The sequence below is a fragment of the Cannabis sativa genome, chromosome 1 (assembly GCF_029168945.1).
Source record: "Cannabis sativa cultivar Pink pepper isolate KNU-18-1 chromosome 1, ASM2916894v1, whole genome shotgun sequence".
Lineage (NCBI taxonomy): Eukaryota > Viridiplantae > Streptophyta > Magnoliopsida > Rosales > Cannabaceae > Cannabis > Cannabis sativa.
Window position 1 is genome coordinate 29,210,080 of NC_083601.1, and position 15,451 is coordinate 29,225,530.

Below are 15,451 nucleotides of genomic sequence, written 5' to 3' on the forward strand. Positions count from 1 at the left end.
GGCCTGCTTTTTTATTTTTTCATTGGCTACCCTTCTTGAATCTTGACTATGCTGCTATTGGATACAAATATTACACCTATACTTATCAAAAAAATTATTAGTGGTGCCTAATATTTCTAAAAACATGTAGCGATACTCTTTAAAAATTATTATATTATAGAGAAATACTAAAAGGTCACAGTGGCGTAAAACACCCTCGCTATTGATATAATTTAGTATCGGATCCCATATAGTTTAATATAATAATTTTTAGGGAGTATCGCTAGCAAATCGTAAGGCGACACGTCTTAAGGGTGTTAAAAACTATGGGTGCCTAATAGCAATGCTCTATATTAAAATATGTGAGACAAGATATTTAATTAGACCAATAGCGATATCGACACATAAAATGGTACTAAGATATCTTTTAGCATTTTTCTTATCAAAATACACACATCATCTTAAAATATTTTTTTTTTTATTATTTTCTCTTTTATTTACATAAAATTTATAATCTTCTTTTTAAAAAAAAAAAAAAAAAAAAAAACTTAACTCTAAAATTTACCGACCATGATTTCACATTATATTGAATTAATGATTTTGTAGGTAAAAAATATTTTTTTTTCTAATAATTTTTTTTTTAATCAAATATTATATGATGATTATTTATATTTTCATATAAAATTAATCTTAAAAATATATGGCAAGACCAGCCGTTGGAGATGCTTTACAGCCTTACACGGCCATTTGTACTTGTATAATATTTGATTTTGAAATTCACACGTGATTAAGCTTTATATATTTTAACTCACACTTGCACTTAATATAATTTTAATCATATTTTTATTGCAGTTTAATGTATGTTGAGTACAAAGCTGAATTAAATTATAAAAAAAAAAAAAAACTAAAAAAAGGTGGCTACCAAATTCATCAACGGTGTTATCTACCGTGGCCAGTTTGGCCACCAGCTTCCACGGTGTAAGTAAGCACAATTGTTAGGTAGCTTATATTATTGTATAAAAGTAGTCTAATTATCATTCTCTTCTAATTCTATTTTATTTTTGAACTCTTTAATTTAATTTCCTTCTATTTTGCATGGCTTATACATATGTTTAACGAGTCATGGTGCTCTAATTATAATTCAGGTCCTTATATTTTGTTTTTTCTTATAATTTGTATATGAGAATGTTGGCAGAGTGGAGGGCTCCAACAAATCCACTTTCTCTCTCTCTCTTGAACAAATCCTTAATAGTTCTCTTCTCTAAACAATGGAAAAGTAGTAAAATTGTTCATATTCATATTTTAAAAAAACTTATAGGAAAATTCTACAATACACTCTCTTAAAATAGATACATTGATGTACTTTTATCTATTTTAGCACCCGAAATAATTTTGTAGTCAAATTTTTTCTCATGGTCATGTACGTTATAGTTATTTAAGACATCCTGTAAAATTTTAAGAAATTTGAAAAAGTTTTAACACGCCGAAAACTACGTTCAAATAGTGTATTGCACGCGTGACTATTTTATTTTATACGCGTGCAAAATAGATTGTTTGAACATTGTTTTCTATATTGTAAATTATTCAGAATTTCTCAAAATTTTGTAGGTTATCTTAAATAGTTATAATGTACATGAATATGAAAAAAAATTAGACTCAAATTTTTTTCTGGATGCCGAAACAAGTCAAGGTTGTATCAGTACATCCCTTTTAAGGGGGTGCATTGTAGAATCACTCAAAATTATATATATACAATTAATATTTTAATGTAAAAAATAGCAATTTAAAAATTTTAATACATCCGATACAAATATATTTTAAAATATAATAGATCAAATGTATATTTTATTCTTATTTATAAGAAAAATATAATCTAAAACAATGTTAAATTTTTCTTTATTCATACAATTTTTTCCTTTTGTTTTGAATTTGTTATTTTACTTTAATTTATTGTTAGAGACATAAAACAACATTAATTTATTTTATTTTGTCGTTAATTATGTGAAAAAAAAAATTAATAAAATATTAAATAATTTAATATTAAAAAATAACTAATCCGAAATAACCGATTCAATCCACACTTTTATAGATTGGATTAAATTAGATTTGAATTACTATGCAAATTGGATTGAATCCATAATATAAATGTGCACCTAGTCCTACTCACAAGACCTCATTCGCTAGCCTCAAAAATATTTAAGTCAAGGTACATCCTTTTAGGTTCTTTTCTTACTGCCCAACTTGGAAATAATCCAAATTTTATGTATGGAGTGTTTGGGAAGCTCAACAAATTGTTCGAAAAAGGACCCAGTAGTGTGTGGGCAATGGTACAAAAATTAATGTTTTGGATACACCTTATTAGTTGCCTAACAATGAAAATCCTTTGGTTATTTCTCCTTGAAGTACTGTTAATCAGCTTATGATTACAACTGAAAGAGGTTAGGATTTGGAATTACATAGGGACTTATTTGAACCTCGTGACATCAATCTTTATCTTCGGAATTCCTATTCGAATTTCGAATAAATCAAGTTGATGATTATTATGTTTAAAATCAAGAGGCATCGGGTTAATATTCTATTATAAAAACACCTACAATCTTTTACAACTTCCTATATGACAATTATATGACAAATAATATATGACAAATAATTATACTATACTATTATATGACAAATAATTAAGTAGAAGTTCTACCGATAATATTATAACACACAACAGGTTACAAGTCACACTCACTTAAATGAATTAAATATAGTCCAATACAGTGCCACAGTGGTATATAATAGCAATATGAGTACTCGTATCAATCATAAACTAAGCTTATTAGAAAATAAATGGAACGAGAGCCTTGACGTGTTTAGGGAAGTCTTCAAATTTGGAAAGGTACCAATTCCTGGTGGCATAACTTCTTCCCACCAAGTAGAAAATAGTGCCTAATGTGAAAGAGTAAGCATATAAAGTTTGAGAAATGAGTGAAATTCCCACATAGCCTAAAATCTCAAAGAGGTAGTGAGGACAAATGACCAAGCCAAAGAGGCCTCCCTTGGGAATCTTGTAGGATGATGATGATGATTCTTTAGTATCTCCTTTCTTCCTAAGTTGGGAAAGAAGGCAATGGTGGTAGAAGTTCCCACTTGTGCCTACCAAAAATAGGAGAGCTCCAAAGTATTTCATATCAATAAATGTTGGGGTAGTTGAATAATATTGGTCATTGTCAATATTATTAGTAGTACGGCCTTGAATAATGTTGGGGTACAGTTTATAGTTACAATAAATCATGTTGACTGTGGAGAAAACGTAACTGAAGCTTATCAAAATTGCACTATCAATCACCATTTTACCACTGTACTTGTGAATGAACAAAACCTACAACTCCAAAACAACACAATATTATTGTATTATTTTTGAAGATAGACTATATAGATACGTGGTTTTCAACTTTCAAGTCATTATTTTCACACTAACCTATTATACCATCTTCAAAATTGTATTATTTATGACAAATAAAAAAAAATTGTAATGTATTTGCATTAGTTTTTAGTATTCTACTCTAAGCACAATTACAAAACATGGTGCAAAATTAATATTTTTAATAAAAGTTTAAAAAATAGTAACTTTATTATTAATTTTATTATGTAAAATTATAATAAAAATTATGTATAAATTGTTCATCATTTAAGTATACTAAATAAAAAAAAATAAAAAAAGCATAAAAATAAATTAAAAAAAGTATTATATTTATAGTAATGCAAATCTTTCATCATAGCAAATGTTGTGACACTTTATTTGTTATATCTGTCAAATTTGCATCATTTTTTTTTGACAATTGGAGCATATTTTTATCAAATGAAATATATTTTAAATTTACATTAATTATTTACATTTTTATTAGAGGTGGTAACTTTTTACAACTAATCATATTGATTTTATATAGATCTGGACATATGAAAAAATAATATGGGAAATTTTTAAAGTATAATTTGTAAAAAAAAAAAATTATTTTATGAGAATTTTTTTTAAAAAAAATTAAAATTTATAAAAAAAAAAAAACATAAGGTACCGAATTACTCCCTTATGAAAACTAGTTATCCTTCTGGTTACCCTTACACGATTTTGTCAAAATTTTCTTCAATTTTCTCATAAAATAATGATTTTGAAAAAAAAGCTATATTTTTGCAAAAAAAGTTTAAAAACCCATAAAATTTGTAATTTAGTAAAACAATAGGGATTATTTCACAAAAACATAAGAACAACAAAAAAATTACAAAAATAAGGTTTTACGGAATTTTAAACATTTTTACGATTTTTTTTTTATTTTATTTACATAAAATGTGGTTTTTTTATGTTGAAATCTTGTTCATTTGTTGTTAATTTTTTGTTATCTGTATGTTATTTTTTGTTGTTATTTTCATGTTACTTTTAAGTAGTTTTCTTGTTGATTTTATGTTGTTTTCGTGTTATTATTTGGAAAACCGTAAAAATGTAAAAAAACAAACGTAAAAATATAAATATTTTACAAAAAAATAGTGCCTTATGTAATTATTCCATTGCTTGTCATATTTTGCTATTAATACCCAATTAATAAATAAAAGATTTAGCTATTATAATTTATAACTACAATTTTTCATGAAAATAATAAAAATCAACCCCGCTATGTTTATACCTTATGCCAACTCCAATGACACGACAAAACTTATCTTATCTCCTATTTGAGTTTGCACCTCATAAAATAATAATAATACTAATAATATTTTATTATTAAAAAAAATAAATTTAAATCATTTTTAAAAATTATTCTTAATATATTTTTTTAAATTTTTTACTCACAGTATTTTATGTTAATTTCAATACTTATTTTGATTTTGTTTTTATATTTTTTTTCTTCTAAATTATGTATATATTTTTCTATTTTATAAAGAAAATTTTATATAATTTTTATATTAATTTTTTTATCATAATATTTAAAAAATAATTTATTTTTATTTAATAGATATATTTTTTAAGAATGTGAATTAGAAAAAAAAATGAAAAAAAAAATTTAATACAATTAAAAATGTAAATTTTATATAAAATAAAAATCATTAAAATAAAGTGTCTTTATAAATTTTTGAATTTTTGAAGTGTAAATAATTTTTTTATAGTGTCCCACTAGCGAAAAAAATATTTTAAAAGTGTCCGACTTATAAGGAGGTGGGACAAAAAAATGTGTTTACAGTAAGTTTAATATATATTATTTTTGTTTAATATGAAATTAATATTCTTATTATATTAAAAATATAAAATAATGATAAACAAAATAATTTTTTAGTGTTATTGTTAGAATAAAATAATATTTGGTGCTGAATTTTCTTTTTTTTTTAATGTTAGTGTTGGTTAATTTAAGTTTTATGATGGAAGTTGCCCGATATGTACAGTACAGTAACCAATGTACATAACATAACTAGTCAACGTTCCTATTTACAGATATCGTTACTCGTATGATCGTATCCATATATACATGTGCAACGCATTAATTAATGTCATCTACCTATATTAAATATGTAGCTTCTTATTCTTTTCCATTTTTTTCATTTTTTTTGAGAACAACTATTTTTTCATATTTAAAAAAACACAATTTCAATGTTAGCCTTGTTAGAATTTCAACTCAAAGCAAAAATTAATTTAGGAAAAGAAAATGTAATAACGATTCAGAAAAGAAAAGAAAAAAAAGATTTATTTTGTATAATAATAATAATATGTTTAATTACCTCGAAAACCCTCTTGAAGAAATGAATGGTGAGAGCTAAGGTGAGGAAAAGGAACCTTAGATCGTTAGTATGGGGCACAAGGAGAATCAAGGAAGCAAGGCCGGCGAGAAAGGCAGGCGTGTAGAGCAACAACATACCGGCTCTGCTCGACATCTTGGGTCGCTTTTGTGAGCTGAAGTCGGAAAATTTAGAATACCCTAAATGATTTCCAGCCACTTCAAGCAACCCCAACAGGGCCATTGCCATTAAGGTCACCAATGATAAGCCCTTGATGTAAATAGAAGGTGGTGTTTCCATCATCACTCTTGAAAACAAGGACTCACCCATTTTTCAAGTATATGTTTCACTCTCTTTTGATTCTCTCCAAAAAAATTAAAAACCCCCCAAAATGAAAGTAATTTAGATCTTTTAAAGGACCGTGTTATTTGTGTTTGCAATTGAAAGGTTAACTAGCTAGATGATATCACTGATGCTAATAACTAATTGAGTTAGGGGCTTAAATGCAAAAATATAGAGATTGGGGACCTTAGTGTCAAAGAAGGAGCAGGTTGAGGTTTTTGAGTGCAGAACAGCTAATAAGCCTTGATTTTAAGAAGGGACGAGTACATCCCTCTTTATATACGTATGCTGCCTCCCTCCGTACCAGTGGGAAAACCTATATATAAGAAAATTTGTAAAATGAGAGGTATTAACATCAAATCAAAAAAAAAAAGAGAGGTATTAACATGTACCTTTCAAAAAAAAACATGTACCTTTCAGTAAAGGAAGACCTGTATTTTTGACTTATTATATTAATTTGTTATGAGAATAACTAGCACAAACCGACCTTAGCTCAGTTGGCAGAGCGGAGGACTGTAGTTGGTAATCCCAAAAAGATATCCTTAGGTCACTGGTTCGAATCCGGTAGGTCGGATTTTTTTTTTTCCTGTCTTTTATTTATTCATTTTTATTAGAAAATGCTTAAACTCCGTTAAAAAAATTCTTTCTATAGTTAAAGAAGAATATTCGATTAAAGATACGACAATTACGACTTTGTTTTCCAAGAGATTCAACCTCAACAATGGCTAGAATTTGTGAAATAAATAAATGTAGTGATTTTTTACTTTTGTACTGATTAATGATTAGTATATGCGGAGAAAGGAATAAAAAAAGGTTATTGCTGAATCAAACTACTAATTACAATTAAGGGTGTGCAGAAAGTCATCCGATCCAATTCCAACCGACTGATTCAATCCCAACCGATCTGATCTAATAGAATCGGATATCCAATCATAATTGGATCGGATTGGATGCAAATTTTAAAAATCCAATTGGATCGGATCGGATGTTGGATGAGACATCCGATCCAATGGATAACCGAACCGATCCAATCCAATATCATCCAATGTCCATCTAATCATATTTAATATTTATAATCTTATATATTTAATTATTTTGTTTTAAGAAAATATATATTAATTATTAATATGTTTTACTGTACACTTGCACACATTGATTTAATATTTTATATAATATTTATTGGACTTGTTTATTAAGACTTTTGCTTATTAAGTTTTATTATGGGATCATAAAAATTAGGTTGGATTTAGAGTGAACTATTGTTTATTATTGGATTATTAGGTTTTACATTATATTTTTTCTTTTTAATGAAATCAGCCTAAATAGTGGCTAAAATGAATTGGATTCATCCATTAGATCCATTGGATGGATCCAATCCAATCCAATAAAAAACCAGTTAAAGCGTCCAATAGATGGAACCGATCCAATCCAATACATCCATTAGATCGGATCGGATCGGATGACTCAATTCAATTGGATTGGATCGGATGGCAAAATCCAATATTTAATAAATAATTGGATTGGATTGGATGGGTCCAAATCCATTGGATGTGATCTAATGAACACCCCTACCTAAAGATGTGTGAAGAAGAATAATTTATTGAGTGGAATTGTCCCGTACTTAATAACTCATTGTTATTACATATATATATATATATAAATCAAATCAACAATGACATTTGAGTAATTGTGAAAAGTATCAAAGTGGCTCCTATCTGCAGTAAGTTTCTCATTAGGAATTAGGCGTAGGTGGGTGGGAGAAAGTGAAGAGCTGTTAAGTTTGGAAGTTTTGTTTAGGAAAAAACAACTTTACGGGCAGGAATAGAATCCACTAAGTCAGAGGCTTTACTCTATAAAGCATACTGCATACACAACATCTAGTCTGTTAATGAAATCCATAAACAAAAGGCAATCACTCACCTGTTGAAACTTAGACAATGCCAATTCCCTAACAACTATCCAAAAGAAGCATCCACATGAATTGATTTAATGACCATTAATCTAGAAATCGGACTTTGATACCTTTCCACACTCCTACGAGAAGAAGAAGAAGATTTTGTGTGTTTTACGACCATCTTCCTCTAATTTGGAATTAGATTTTAAGGGTGAAAAAAAGAAAATAAATTCCAATAAATTAAAACAATTCTATTTCTATCATATATGATAATGCTATAAAAGCATAAATTTGTCAAGGTGAAAAGTTAGAAGTGATGTTAAACATAATTGATAAACAATCTTAAATAATAACTTACCTTAAACAATTTTATTTATTAATACGATAGATATAACATAGCCCATAATTAGCTGAGGAGAATACATATTTCGCCAAAGCTGACACCAAATCCATAAACCATGCAAGACGTACGCAGTTTATAACACCAAATCCAAAGATAACAACTCCTTAAAACCAATGCAACTTAAATAAACTAACTACCAAGGACACGATGACACCATAAAAAATACACACTGGCTACTATTCCAGATATTATTGACTTAATCTTATAGTTTATCCTCAAGCATATTAATCTGCTCTTTGAGGCTTTTAATGGATGTGAAATTGAACTCACAGCTTGTCTTCATACTCAGAAAGTGGAGTCATTTGCTCCTTCAAGCCCTTTCTCTTGCGAATATCAGCAACCAGTGCGGCTGCCTGAGTTCCAGGCTCCAAAGGGTCAGACATCATCATATCCCAGTGGTCGAACACACACTGAGGGAAAGCCTGTCCAGATGTTGCAGCTCTTAGAGTACTTGAGAAACCGAATGACTCGATAACTGGTAGGTATGCCTTGATGTTGTAGAGTGGAGTACCAGGCCTCTGCATTTCTTCAAACACATGCCCACGTTTCTGGTTGAGGACACTGTAGATACCACCAAGAGCTTGTTCTGGAGCTTGGATTTCAACCAGGTAAACTGGTTCAAGAAGCCTTGGTTTGGCTGTGATCTGAGAAGCATAGATAACCCTCCGGGCAGTTGGGATAAGTTGACCTCCACCTCTGTGGATAGTATCAGCATGGAGAACAACATCACAAATTTCAAAGCAAATACCTCTCATGTTTTCTTCAGACAAGGCTCCTTCCTTGGAGGCCCACTGGAATCCAGCAACAACAGAGTCCTTGATTTCATTAAGGTATTGGACTCCCTTACACATGTCCACAACCATATTTGGACCAGTGGTTTCAGGGCCAAAGCACCAAATCTTCTTAGCAAGATCCTTGTCCCAACCAAACTCCTCAGATAATATCTTGGAACGAACTTTAGGATCATCTCTTGGACCAATACGACCGTCATCAATGGCCTCAGCAAGCCCATCCTCCAAAGGTCTTGCCTCCATGTACAAACGGTTGTGCTTGTTGGGCGACTTGCTCATCACTGTGCGGCTTGACTTCTCAAGAACAGTCTCACGGAATGAGACAACTGGATCAGATTTTACAATTTCAGCTCCACCCATGAAGTCCTCTTGCAGATCCTTCAAGCAAATCTCAAGATGAAGTTCACCAGCACCAGCAACAATGTGCTCCCCAGATTCTTCAATAGAACATACCACCATAGGATCTGACTTGGCCAGACGTTTCAGACCTTCAACAAGTTTGGGAAGGTCAGATGCAACTTTGCATTGCACGGCCACACGCACAACAGGGGAGACTGAAAATTTCATGGCTCGGATAGGATGAGCATCAACTTCCTTTTCATTTGTCAAAGTTGCATTCTTGGTAATGAACTGATCCAAACCAACCATAGCAACTGTATTACCACAAGGAACATCCTCAACTGTTTCTTGTCTCTTTCCCATCCAAATGACAGTTCTCTGAACACTCTTCACATACAAATCTTTCTTCTCTCCAGGAACATAGTTTGGACCCATAATCCTAACCTTCATACCAGTAGAGACCTTGCCTGCAAAGACACGACCAAAGGCAAAGAACCTACCCTTATCAGATGCTGGAATCATCTTTGATACATAGAGCATAAGGGGTCCATTTGGATCACAGTTCCTGATAGCTGTTGCGTAAACATCATCAAGAGGACCTTCATACAGGTTCTCAACACGATATTTCTGAGCCGTTGCAGGGGAAGGAAGATGAAAGATCATCATTTCCAAGAGAGCAGCACTGGCAGGAAGCCATGTTTGCATGACACGCTTCATCAATGCCTTTCCCAACAGTTCTTTCTCATCAGACTTCATGGTGACATTAAGCTTCTGTAGCATTGGCCACAACTTATCCTTTTGGTCATTCATACAAGAGCTAATAATCTGCTTGATAGGTTCATAACAGAACAAAACAAAACCACGCTTGCAAGTAGGAGATCCAGTATTCTTGGTGGTCCATTTTTTAGTAGCGGGATCAAAGAAGTTTTCACCCCAGAGACGCTCCATCATCTTTGACTCATCAACACCAAACTTGGAGGCATACATCTTGGCAAAGTTAGTCAGAGTAAAAGCCCAACCATGCAAACCAGCAGAGAAAGCTACAGTGCCTTTCTCAGGATAGACCTGAACATCACCAAGAAGAGGATCTTCATAGGTAGCCATAATCACATTAGCATTCTCAATAACTCTTTGGAAAGTTTGGTAAGCTTCTTCCCCATCAACTTGCAGCTCAAGAAAACACCTGTCCATCTTGTTAACAGTTAACACAGGCCTAATCCTTTCACCAAGGGCTTGACGAAGCACAGTCTCTGTTTGGACACAGACACCCTCAATACAATCAACAACCACAAGTGCACCATCAGTGATACGAAGAGCAGCAGTGACTTCTGATGAAAAGTCAACATGCCCAGGTGAGTCAATGAGATTGATGAGGTACTCATTCCCTTGTCGCTTTCCTTCGTAACTCTTCAGAGATTCATCAGACATCTCATAATAGAGAGAGATACCAGTAGACTTAATTGTAATGCCACGTTCTGCCTCATCCTGACGAGTATCAGTCATCCGGACATCACCAGCAACTTCTTGAGCAATGATACCAGCAGCAGCCACCAGAGAATCGGTAAGAGTTGATTTTCCTGAAATTACATTTCAGATAAGTAAGCAAATCAAGTAAAGCTCAAATGAAGAGTAAATTCCACTATGTAACTTGAAATGCTAGATTATTACTAAATGACCAATACTATGCTATTCAACCACAGACCCATAAAAATCTAACGTCATTATACATCTACACTAGTTTTAACAATTTCTTAGAAAGGGCTTGGAAAAATTGAGTAAAACATAAACATACCATGATCAACATGGGCAATAACGGACATATTCCGTATATTGTGCTTGTTGTCCATAATTCTTCTCAATTCCTCTGCTGTGAATTTCACCTGCACAAACAATAATATTTTTGTCCATTATTCTCAAGCATAGAGCAAATAATTCCTTCAAGATCACTAAATTAAAAAAACATCTTACCATCTTGACTAGTTTTTGAGTATCACCAACGAAAGTATTACACCTGCAATATGCAGACACCAAAAAAAAAATATTAAATTACACAGATAATTATATATCATATACCTTTAGAATAAACCTAAGCAATAAAATGCTCACGACATTCCAACATTTAGTCATTAGATGAAAATAGCAACATATCTACTACACCATTGTAAAAATCATAAATTTACACATCAATTACTCAGTAAAGAAACATATATTCAATTAAATAAACTCACTTTAGCTACAAAATAAAGAGCTCCAAAATAAATGGTCACCACATCAAATAATAAAGTAAAATTCTATATGTCAAGAGCCTAGATCAGACTACCAAGAAAGCAAAAGCAAAATGGTTAAACTTTGATTAGATCCATGAACAAACACGCACAAAAATAGTATCACAAACACACATTATAATATAATCCGAAGTGATGAAGATATAAAACAGAAAAGAGTTTATGATAAACGAAAAGGAGAAGAAAACCTGAGAAGGAAGGCTCAAAAGAGAGAAAAAGAGTAAGCTTCTCTGTTATGCGTTCTGAGCCACCAGCTAAGGATTATGGGGATTATGGGGATTTGAGAAGATAACGTGATAGTAATTGGGCCTCATGGGCTATTTTTTGCAATGGGCCAGGCTTGTGTTCATTTTCTTGTGCTGTCAGAAAAATGAAATTGCTACATAACTTGATGGCTTGATGCTCAAGTTTATTTGCTTGCTGATCAAAAATCAAATCTAATTAATCCTTCAAACTTTCCAAATTCTTGCTTCCCAAGTTTACTAATAGTTATGATCTTTCTTTTTACTCAAATAGTTTTATGAGTTTAATAATAAAGTAAGAATTGTTCAAATAAATAAAACTAATAAGAATATAACCTTTTTTTTTCATTAGAATTAATTCTTTTAAGATTTTCAGTAATAAAAAATAAGATACGAATCGTTTTAACAAATTTGAAATAGATAATCGATTTTGATTTTAAAACAAAAAGCAAAAAAGCATTTATAAGCAATTGATCAAAATAACCATCCTTATTCCTCTCCATATACTGGCTTGAATTAAAACCATGATTCAAACCAGACATGTTTAGTAAGGATTAAGACATAAACTGCCTGCAATCTTAAATTTAATATTCTTTAAATTACATTGTATGATTTCGCCATTGATGTTCGTCTAATACTCCTCTTGAGCACTCTTAGCTCAATAGCCTTCTCATAATAGCTAAACTAAAAAAAATTTACACAAAAGTTTCGAATGATTTACTCTGTGTATTTTAACTCAATTTTTACATCTTGAGCATACTATTCATTTTTCAAAATTATTTTAACAATATTTCTCTTTTTTTAAAAAAAAAAAAATAATCTCTTAACTCTTATAGTCTTATATCTCAATTTCTCGTCTTTTCTTATTATTCTATATTTTAAAAGAATAAATAATATAAATAAAATTATGACATCTAAATGTTATCAAGAAAGATAGAAAACTTAATATACGGTAAAATAAAAAAAAAATAAAGTAAAATTTTAGTGAAATATTTTAGAAAATAAAGTAGAGACAGTGTGTCGTTGTTTCAAAAGTCAATTTAGATGCTATTGTTAGTAACTCTTGATATTACGACACCATTGCCAAGAACCATCTTGAGGATGTTACACACTGAGATAGACGGTATTTTCCAGATCTTATAAAATAAAATGCTTGATGTGAATTTCATCATTAGAAGTGCCATAAATAAAGTTAATAGTATTCACCTCATAAAATAAATGTGGCAAAAAGGTATGTACGCAACATTAATGTATACTAGTAAAAATTTACGTGCGATGCACGTATACTAATTTTATGTTAGGTATTTTTTATTTTATTTAAAAAATATAATTAACAATTAAAGAAAAAAATATTATTACTTAATAGGTGAGATTATTATTATGTATATCTAAATAATGTAATTTATAATTTTGACAATTAAAAGTAAATACTGGATGTAATAAAGTTCAACCCAACGAGGTGTAGCAGAAATGGTTCTGAGAGGTAAAACTGAATATTTTAAATGGAATGCCACAGGTAAGTACCTTTATTATAAAAACTAAGCTCGTTAAAAATTGTGACCAGAAAAAAACAGAATATTCTCAATGGAAAAATGTTATAATTACCACTGGATGAGAATGAAAATATGGTGCCTAAGTGTTTCTTCACACCAATAGGACCACCTCCTCCATGTGGAATACAAAATGTTTTATGAATTGAAGATTGAGATGGCAAACATCAACTCCAATCCAAATCACTGAATGAATTTTAAAATCTAAAAATAAACTAAAAATTCATGTTAAAATACTAAAGAAAACACAACTTAAATGTGTGTGAAATAAAAATAAAAATTAAAAATCAATCTCTAAATTATTAACAATTGAAGATAACATCTATCTAAAAGTTGTAGATAAAAAATCTTTTTTTCACAAATTATAATGTGAAATGTTTTAGTTAAAATACTTTATATATATATATGGAACACTTCTAAATGGGTAATACCCATAGATGGGCACTAAAAAAATTAATAAGATAACAATCTAATAACCTTTTATGGCAAGTTTCTAATAATTATTTTTTTAAAAAAAAAATATATTTATTTTTTATAAAATTGGAAATAATAATTATAACTAATATTTTGAAAAAATTATAAATTATTTTTAAAAATTAATTGAAATTACTACTTTATAATTTTATGAAATTGTGAGTTTATTAATAATTTATTATTGTAAAAACTAAGAATCATTTACATGTATATTAATGTGTTTTTTTTAATAGGAGAATAAGAGCTTGATTGTGGAATCCAATTGTCTTAATATTATTCATGCTCTTAAAAATAAAACGCTACAATACTTCTTAGTTCTTACTTAGGGTATCATTGTTAGAGAAATATTATTATCATCTCATGATTTTTTTGACATTACCATGCATCATTCTCCTAGAATAACTAATGAGGTGTTGTTCATTATTTATATTATTAGGATTGGAAGATCATGATAATCTTGTCTAGGGGTCAAGTATAATTTTTTGTGCTGAAATTCTTGTGTTGGCAATTGCCATTATTCAATAATGTTTATGACACTTTTTTTCTTCGTTCATTTTTTTTGCTAAAATTTTCTTCATTGGTTTTGTTCTTATAGATTTTGGTAAGCTAAAGTATTTTTTTAAAAATAAAAACAGATAAATGATTATTAATTATTATGAAATTAAAAATTTTAGGTTTAGAAAAAATCTTATACACTTTTATATGTATTACAGCTTAAAGCTTAAAATTATTTTTTTTTGTTCTCAGTAATGCAATTTAGAATTCTAGTTTAAAGAAATTTTAATAAAAAGATAAATAATATCAGTTCAAATATTAATAGCTATATAATCAAAACTTACCTATATTAATTTAGAGAGTCCATGGTTTGATCATATATTTTTTTAAAAAAATTAATTAAATATTTAAAAAGATTCTTTAGCAATTAATATCGACAATTTAAAGAAAAAACTATGCTCATTGTCATATTGAACAATTAATTTTTCCATAAATGATAATATATTTGTCCGATTTAATTTAATTATTTGATATATAGCTTCTAAAAGAATAAATTAATTAAATAAATGATATTAATTTATATCAAGTAATTAATATATTAATTAAGTACGTGAATATTATGTGTGTTTATTAAATATATATAGTCTATTTATGTTATTTTTGCATATATATATATAAAAATTAAATCAGAAACAAATTACAAACCCAAAACCGATTTTTTGTGTGGTTAGTACCTATTGGGCAATATTAATGGCTATATTAATGCCTCGGCACGTACCTATTGATGATAGAGGGTTGTGACTCTCGAATAATTAGCATCAAATATCAATTCAAATATTAATGAGATTTGTTTTATTTTTATTTTATTATATATAAATAATATTTTATTATTTTATTAAATATAAATAAAAA

General features: G+C 29.4%; 2 protein-coding genes and 1 non-coding gene across 3 annotated transcripts; 1 reads left to right on the forward strand and 2 right to left on the reverse strand.

Annotated features, from left to right (window-relative positions):
• Nucleotides 1-2,657: 2,657 nt before the first annotated feature.
• On the reverse strand, nucleotides 2,658-6,381 carry LOC115705070 (uncharacterized). Its single transcript, XM_030632309.2, has 2 exons — nucleotides 5,728-6,381; nucleotides 2,658-3,346 (listed from the first exon to the last, which is right to left on the reverse strand). Exons 1-2 carry the CDS (start codon nucleotides 6,052-6,054, stop codon nucleotides 2,804-2,806), a joined length of 870 nt encoding a protein of 289 aa, XP_030488169.2. The 5' UTR covers nucleotides 6,055-6,381; the 3' UTR covers nucleotides 2,658-2,803.
• A 167-nt stretch (nucleotides 6,382-6,548) lies between these two features.
• TRNAY-GUA (transfer RNA tyrosine (anticodon GUA)) lies at nucleotides 6,549-6,640 on the forward strand. Its single transcript is given in 2 exon segments — nucleotides 6,549-6,585; nucleotides 6,605-6,640. It is a non-coding gene; the product is annotated as a tRNA-Tyr (tRNA).
• Nucleotides 6,641-8,302: 1,662 nt separating this feature from the next.
• On the reverse strand, nucleotides 8,303-12,716 carry LOC115705719 (elongation factor 2-like). Its single transcript, XM_061112994.1, has 4 exons — nucleotides 11,967-12,716; nucleotides 11,462-11,504; nucleotides 11,286-11,373; nucleotides 8,303-11,070 (listed from the first exon to the last, which is right to left on the reverse strand). Exons 2-4 carry the CDS (start codon nucleotides 11,462-11,464, stop codon nucleotides 8,630-8,632), a joined length of 2,532 nt encoding a protein of 843 aa, XP_060968977.1. The 5' UTR covers nucleotides 11,465-11,504; nucleotides 11,967-12,716; the 3' UTR covers nucleotides 8,303-8,629.
• Between the last annotated feature and the right edge of the window lie 2,735 nt (nucleotides 12,717-15,451).

What these genes read in the sequence shown, in the direction of transcription:
- LOC115705070 (XM_030632309.2), bottom strand. Translation starts at nt 6,054, where the DNA reads ATGGGTGAGTCCTTGTTTTCAAGAGTGATGATGGAAACACCACCTTCT. An exon ending in TCTTCAAGAGGGTTTTCGAG is followed by an intron (nt 3,347 to 5,727) that starts GTAATTAAACAT and finishes TTGGAGTTGTAG; the next exon opens with GTTTTGTTCATTCACAAGTA.
- LOC115705719 (XM_061112994.1), bottom strand. An exon ending in TATTGCCCATGTTGATCATG is followed by an intron (nt 11,071 to 11,285) that starts GTATGTTTATGT and finishes ATGTAATTTCAG; the next exon opens with GAAAATCAACTCTTACCGAT.